This window comes from Engystomops pustulosus, chromosome 9 (assembly GCF_040894005.1).
Source record: "Engystomops pustulosus chromosome 9, aEngPut4.maternal, whole genome shotgun sequence".
Taxonomy (NCBI): Eukaryota; Metazoa; Chordata; class Amphibia; order Anura; family Leptodactylidae; genus Engystomops; species Engystomops pustulosus.
Window position 1 is genome coordinate 95,842,079 of NC_092419.1, and position 8,216 is coordinate 95,850,294.

General features: G+C 41.7%; 1 protein-coding gene across 1 annotated transcript; it reads right to left on the bottom strand.

Annotated features, from left to right (window-relative positions):
* Positions 1 to 1,166: 1,166 nt before the first annotated feature.
* LOC140077177 (ficolin-2-like) lies at positions 1,167 to 6,844 on the bottom strand. The gene is made up of 8 exons (XM_072124129.1): positions 6,713 to 6,844; positions 5,421 to 5,525; positions 5,130 to 5,183; positions 4,170 to 4,208; positions 3,443 to 3,570; positions 2,618 to 2,747; positions 1,916 to 2,050; positions 1,167 to 1,507 (listed from the first exon to the last, which is right to left on the bottom strand). Exons 1-8 carry the CDS (start codon positions 6,780 to 6,782, stop codon positions 1,257 to 1,259), a joined length of 912 nt encoding a protein of 303 aa, XP_071980230.1. The 5' UTR covers positions 6,783 to 6,844; the 3' UTR covers positions 1,167 to 1,256.
* Between the last annotated feature and the right edge of the window lie 1,372 nt (positions 6,845 to 8,216).

An 8,216-nucleotide genomic window follows, 5' to 3' on the forward strand; every position in this document is an offset into this window, starting at 1 on the left:
CACGGGATTTACAATTCAAATTGTATCACAAGACAATGCACTCACATACACCGGGAAGAAGAAGAAGGTGAACTCCGTCGGACCTCAGCGGGGAAGCGACACATGCAGGAAAATGGACGCACGATCTTGAAGAATCGTGCCAGACTTCATCCTCATCGGAGAACGCACCTCGGGGATCGCGACAGGACCTGGTAAGTAAATCTGCCCCAGTGTCTCAGGTTCCGCCAGTTTCTACCTGGAAAACACTTGTCTTTCGTAGCGGCAGATTTATTACTGTGATGATGAATTCCGGTGCAGCACAATACTGTCGGTTCCTACTTTAGACCTACTTTTAGTTGGTCTAAACTGCACGGCAGAATTTTGGGTGCAAGGACGATTTCCTGCAATCCCCGTCCCTTTCTCACACATTCACGCCCATCTCCCGAATGCACCCAGCACAGGCTATAGGGCAATTGTGTGGCAAGAAGGACTTGGAATAGCTTATATCTGGTGCGATTTGCACTGCGGGGTAAACTTCAAGAACTGGTACACGATGGCCAAGGTTTTCATAAATTCATAAAGCGTTAAACACAATGGGGCAAATTTACTTACCTGGTCCAGTCGTGATCTCCGATTCGGACGGTCTGACGAGGATGAAGTCCGGCGCGATTCATGAAGATCTTGCGCCCGAGTTCCTGCAGGTGTCGCTTCCCCGCCGAGGTCCGCCGGAGTTCACCTTCTTCTTCCCAGTGCTTGTAATTTCATGCCTTGCGACACAATTCGAAATGTTAAATCCCGCGCGTTGTCTGAATCTGTTGGGTTGTCCGACAGATCATCCATGTAGTTCAGATGGAAGGTATTAGATACTAGAAATAGATTATACTAGTGAAGCAGCCACAGTGTGTGAGGGGATTATAATCTGATACATAGGAAGGGAGAAGTATTCTAAAGTATCAGCAATACCAACAATATGACATTAAGGACATACCTTAAGATATAATAATGTGTAACCTGGAAAACCACAAAATGTCAACATGTTTATTTTGGAAAACCCCTTTAAGAACTAAACAATTTTCACAGGGGAAAAAAAACGCTGAGCTATATATACCAGATAGCCAAGGCACTCAGCCGAAACAACAAAGGTTAACCCTACATTGCCATTGTGGCTATGGGCACCATCACTATGTGTTGTGGTCTCCGTTATGACATTTATACAATCCATACCAAAAATTCCAAACAAATTTATATAATTTCACAAAAAATTGTTCTTCTGCATTTTACAACCGGGGCCTAATCTTCATCTCCACGTGCTTGAAGGAGTATTTGTAGCCTCTCGCAGAGTGCCAGTTGATGCCATCCACATTGGAGGTGTGGTCTCCTAGGTGGTATAACCCATTAAGGTTTGCTGAGTGACAATTGCTATACCACCAGCCGCCCTTGTACATTAGGGAACAGCTTCCCGTGTTATTGTCATTATCTTCATCTTTAGTAGAAAACTTCACATTGCTCAGACCTCCCATAGAATCCCCTGCAAAATGATGGAGACATCAATTATTACAATGTTTGCTTTACATTCATTTATATTTATCAGGGGAGATTTATCAGAAGTGTCTAAGAGCAGAACTGTTCTAGTTGCGCATGGCAACCAATCAGAGCTCAGCTTTCATTTTCCCACAGCTGTTTATAAAATTACAGCTCATCTCTGATTGGTTTCCATGGGCAACTAGAACAGTTTTACCCCTGACACTTCTGATCCCCAGAAATCTCCAAATCTCCACCATTGCCGACTTTATTCCATAAAAATAGACTCACTATATAAAGATACAGCCTACGCAGTATAGAGGGGGCGCCATAGCAGAGATGAAAACGCCCCTTTCTTTCCTTTTATGATTTTACCGCCCTCCAGTCAGGATATATTGTCCATATCGCCGCTCACCTGCAGTTCCTTCCTTAAAGGCTCCAATTAGTAATGTATATTTCTCAGATTCATCCAAGACCTTGAAGCTTGTATACTGGGCAAACACCTTTTTCCCTTCAAAATCTTGTAGATCCACACGTAATTCCCATGTTCCTTTATAAATGAAGGGGAGATCAGGGGTTTTAATAAATGCAGGTGGTCTCAAAAACAATTGTTACATGGATATGTTGAGGGGAGTACATTTATAGTTGCTCGGGTGATATTACACATACAGATAAAATGCAAGAATGTTTTTTCGAATCTCCTCCTACCCACTTACCTTCAAAAGACATGTGGTCCCTATGTTTATGGCAGCCCTCAGTGTTAATAACTTCCTATTGACTAGAATGGACGGTAGATGTCCTGTAGGCTTACATCTCATGTGCATGACCCACTTTAGCTGTGACTGAGAAGAGTTAATGGCATACTTATCGACTGTCACAAATTTTCTAGGACTGTACGTCATTTTCAGAAACTGCTAATTTGGGCATGTCCTGGCCTGAAATAGATGAGAATTTAGAAAACTCATCTTGAAGTGGACCATCCATCAGAGGCAGGAATGGGTGGTCTGATAGCAGGACCAAGCAACATGGAGGCAGGCAAGAGGTGGTCTAGGGATTTATACCAATAATAGAAGTACAGGACGGTCAATAATGAGATGGTCCTCAGGCTTCCCATTACCTGTTGAAGTTATCTGATGGATATTATCATTCCCCAACCAAAATTCACTCAGCCGACTTCCAAAGCCTTTCTTATATTCATCCCAAGTGCGGAAGAAGTCCACTGACCCATCCCAACGTCTCTGTATGACCTAAGATAAGAAAAGAGGAATTTTGAGAAAATCTTGTCTAGATAATTTAGTCTGCAAAAAAGCTACCCCAGACCACCGAAGCCAAATATGAAACCCCTGTTCCTTTCTCTAGCAACGCATAATACTGAGATTCACATGTTATTATCACATGGTGACATAAGCCCCACTCTAAGATATACTAATAACAATATAAATAAGTAGACACGACACAAGTAAAGTTTTTTGGAACAATTTGGCCGCGATGTTTATCAAAAGGTAACCATAAAATATTTTATTCAGTAAATAAATCCATAAAGAATGAAATAATTCAAAACAATTCATTACACAATATTTGACATACAGAAATATCTAAAATCATAAAGTATTTAATAAACTAAACAAAGTCTCCCCAGCAACGGCTGGAAGACATAACTCCCACAAGGACTAGTCCTTTAGGACAAGGCCCCCCCCCAAACACCGCAGCCACTGCTCTAATGCATTCTGCAAACCCAAATTAAATATATTTATACCAATTTCTGACAAATGAACAGAATCCTGCCTGTACAGGCCTGGAGAAAAACTCTCCAAATCCACATGTCTGTACGAGAAACCTCCTATACAAGGTTAGTATTTATACATGGCTCTATTAACCCGCTTCCTGATCTTTTCAAGGAACACACACTCCAGGGGGCCCTAAACATGCTGTAAATACTTACAATCCATCCCCCGGCATCAGTGTCCATATCACACAGGACCTTAAAGGGCTGGTGGCCATCCGGGTATATGGTGTACCAGTCGCTGAGCACTGCCCCCTGATTCTGTACTTCTTTGCAGTTCCTGGCAGCTTGAAGATAAAAAAGATGATAGATAAGACGCTGTGGGACACATTTACTAAGGCGCTTGCACCAGTTTTCTCCCGGACTTTACACATGCAAAGTTCTTGCACATGTATTTAAGAAATGGCCGTTTCTGTGCTCAGTCAGACTGTGCACCACATTTAACATGCAAAGTCAGACAAAAGTATGTTGCATGTCCCATGTTAAAGGTGCACCAAAAAAAAGTTGGAGCACTCTGTCGGAGAAGTGCAGGGGGCACCAGATTCATGAAGAACATGAGCCACAATTCATGAATCTGGCGCCCCCTGCACTTAACACTGGAAAACTGCACATAGTACAGTTCTTAGTAAATGTGCCCCAGTATAAAACACTTATTGTCAGGCCTCTAGTCTTTTAAGTGTTAATATTCTAAAGCAAGCAACCCCTATAAAAACAGTGACTAATCTAATAAGAATCTGATGTGACTTACAACAAGGGATTTTAGGGGATTGACATTTTCCTTTCCCCTCTCAAATAATACATGTATGCTCAGACAAGTGTTACCATGTATAGGAATGCCAGGGGAGCTAAAGCTAAAGAAGTGGGCAGCTTTATAAGTGTAACCTACCGTATAATGGTTCAGCAGCAGCACTTTCTCCTTTCTCCCCTGTATGAAAAATATATAAAATAAATTATTGAAGCACGTCTTATAAGAGGAGACACCATCCCTAATATACATCTGGAAGAGTTCTCAACCCTAAACTTTGACACTCTCTTATGCTCTACTGCTAAGCCATATGCTCTTATGTTATACGGGGACAAATGGAGGCACTGCAGTCTAATTCAGAACAAGGTTCACTGACCCAATTCTAACAACCGGACCTTCCACCTCATTTATTATCACTATGCGCCAAAATTAATAATTTTTGCTGCAAATATAGTACTGCTATGCACCAAATAAACTATGTTCGTACGTCACATTAATGTATTACACTGTAGAAGCCGACAGCTAGTTGGAAACACCACAGTCATATCCTACGACACGGGTAACAAATCCCCCTCATTGTGTGTAGCGAGAGGACAACCACTTCTAAGGTCCTGGAACTGCAGAAGTGAAAGCAGACAGATGGGACCCCCATTGTTCCCAAGTAGCTTGATTCTGGTACCTTATGTAGGCAGACCATTTAAAAAAATTATACTTGTTGGGGGCCCATGGCCACCTTAATCTGTAATCTCTAGGGCGAACCTTTTGGAGACAGAGTGCCCAAACTACAACCGAAACCCACTTATATGTTGCAAAGTGCCAACATGACAATTTAAGCAGTAACATATTGATCCCTGCTGCATCACAGGTTTTAATCGTATTGGCGTCCTGAGTTCACCAATACAATAGAAAGATGGAGAAATTTGGATTGTAGCTTCTTTCCAGGGTCCCCTGAAGAGGAAGAATCAGGGGACCCAGAGCAGGAGCTCCAGTGACAATCCATCTCTATCCACACCTTCCCGCTCCTCCTTTAGTCCTAACAGCCCCAAATACAAAAGACGTAAATAGAAGATATGTTATTTTATGACATAATTCTGTACTAACCTTTTTCACCTGGAGGTCCTGCCTTTCCATACAGACCCACAGATCCCTTATCTCCTGAAAGAGAGAATAGTGAATGGGTACAGCCAGAGGAAAAATGGGTACAACCAGGAAATCAATGAATATGGAGATGAGACCAATCAGATAACTCATAGCGGTGCCATAGACTGTCTCCGTCATATGTGTGCCCGTGTATTGTGCATGTTTTTGAAAGCAGAGATCACAATAAAAGTCATGATAAAACATTTGCCAATATTCATACATTTATCAATATGTTATTCACATTGTACCAACCTTTGTCTCCAACTTCTCCTTTATGACCTGGAGGACCAGGATGTCCAGGACAACCTCGAAGAATTGACAATTTTTCCGAATCCCCGATCCCTAAAACTTTCACTTCTGTCAATAAAAAATCTAAAACTTATCTAAAGTAATGCAAATATATTATCACATGAATGTCATGAAAAAACGCTCTTGCCCATAGAAATACACCACAAATACAAGAAACAATCACTAGTCTCAGAGATAATGGGGGTCATTTACTAAGGGCCCGATTCGCGTTTTCCCGACATGTTACCCGAATATTTCTGATTTGCGCCGATTGTACCTGAATTGCCCCGGGTTTTTGGCGCACGCGATCGGATTGTGGCGCATCGGCGCCGGCATGCACGCGACGGAAATCGGGGGGCGTGGCCGAACGAAAACCCGACGTATTCGGAAAAACCGCCGCATTTAAAAAAAAAATTGTGTCGCGAAAATTTCACTCACCTTCATCCTGGATAGGCCGGTGTATTTCGAGGCATTCCAGCGGACTTCAGCGCAGCAGCGCCACCTGGTGGACGTCGGAGGAACTGCCTTGATGAATCCCGGCCGGACCCGAATCCAGCGCAGAGAACGCGCCGCTGGATCGCGAACGGACCGGGTAAGTAAATGTGCCCCAATATGATGATATACATTCATGGGCGGTTTCTGGCTCTTGACTTTTCCCCATATTACATGTAAGATATAGGCTGTGTTCACACATTGCTTTTCTTATTGTTTGCATATAACTTTTTAAGCATTGTGAGAAAATATGTCACTACTCCAATGGTTTCACAAAATTACATTAAAAATTACAAATCTAATGTGTGAACACGGCATAAAGAGTAGCCAAACAATGTATTATTACCCACCATGATGCAGAAGATATAACACTAGTATGTGTCTATAGACCTGTATTGTACATGTACAGGCAGTCCCCGGGTTACATACAAGATAGGGTCCGGAGGTTTGTTCTTAAGTTGAATTTGTATGTAAGTCGAAACTGTATATTTTATAATTGTCGATCCAGACAAAAAAAAATTGGCCCCAGTGACAATTGGAGTTTAAACATTTTTGCTGTAATGGGACCAAGGATTATCAATAAAGCTTCATAACAGACACCTTGCAGCTGATCATTGCAGCCTGGGACTATAGTAAAGCATTCAGAAAGCTTCACCAGAGGTCAGAGGGGTCTGTCTGTAACTATGGGTTGTCTGTAAGTCGGGTGTCCTTAAGTAGGGGACCGCCTGTATAGATATGTGCATTAATATTTCTGCAGTACTCACCCGGACATGACTGATCCCCGCTACAGAGTCTGGACACCGATCCGAGTAAGAGCAGGACTGATACGTACATGATGTTCTGGAGATCTTCCCTCCAGACCACACATGTGCTCTGTATACAGCTGTAGATAAGACCTCCACTTTTATACACTGCTATACCCCATGTGACGCCTCCTACTGCCTGACACTTTTAGGAACCGCATTTCGCAGCCAGTAGTACAGACTATGTAGGATCAATCAGACAACTTAGGGTTAAAGTACCCTAGGGCGTCTGAAAAATAGTAAAAAAAAAAAAAACCCTAAAACTTCAAATCACCCCCATTTCCCTAGAACTGCTATAAATAAACAGTAAAAATCATAAACATGTTAGGTATTGACGCATACCAAAATTTCTGATCTATCAAACTATAATAGCGGTTATTCCCCACTTTTAACGGAAAATAGCGCCCATAGTCGAAAATGGGGCTTTTTTTTCTATAATTCTATAAAAAGTGATCAAAAGGTCGTACAGTCCTTTAAATGGTAGCAATGAAAACGTCATCAAACGTTGCAAGAAATTACACCACCCACAGCTCTGTAAACTAAAGTATGAAAAAGTTATTAGCGCCAGAAGATGGCAAAATGAAGAATAATTTTTTAGTAATGTATGAAAACATTATAAAATCATATACAAATTTGGTGATCATACGGGGTTCAACAAAGAATAAAGTACACATGTCATATGGGCGCACAGTGAATGACGTAAAATCATACCCCAGAAGAAAACAACACAAATGCATTTTTTCACCAATTTCACTGCATTTGCAATTTTTTCCCTGCTTCCCAGTACACGGCCTGGAATATTAAATACTGTCACTTTGAAATGCAATTTGTTATGCAGAAAACAAGCCGTCACACAGCTCCGTACATGGAAAAATAAAAAGGTTATGGATTTTTGAAGGTGGGGAGTGAAAAATGTAAACGCAAAAACGAAAAAGGCCCTGGTCGTTAAGGGGTTAAACTACCCAGGTAGAGTCTTTTAGGATCTGAATGGTCATAGTGGTGGATGAGCTCTGGGAGCTCAATGGTTCCATACAAGGCCCGTAGTGACAATACTGCCCTCTGCTGGTCAAGACCTGAATTATGATTTGTATATTATATTAAAAATTGTTATAACAAGAGGCAACAATATGAGAACATGTGGCAACTATTAAGAATTACAACTAGCCATTACCTACTGTTATATGTATGTTCATCATTGTATATATTTTGGGTCATCTCCGAGGTGGATTCACCATAAAAACTGCACTAGGTAACAATGAATTGCACATCAGGAAAGAAAGAGACAAGCAAGTTTCTGTACTTGAAAATCACTCTCATGTTACTACCATTTGAGGCTAAAATCACACGACTATGGGGCAAATTTACTTACCCGGTCCTGTTGCGATCCCCAATTTGGATGGTCCGACGAAGATGAAGTCTAGCGCGATTCACATAGCTCATGCGCTCGAGTTCCTGCATCCGTTGC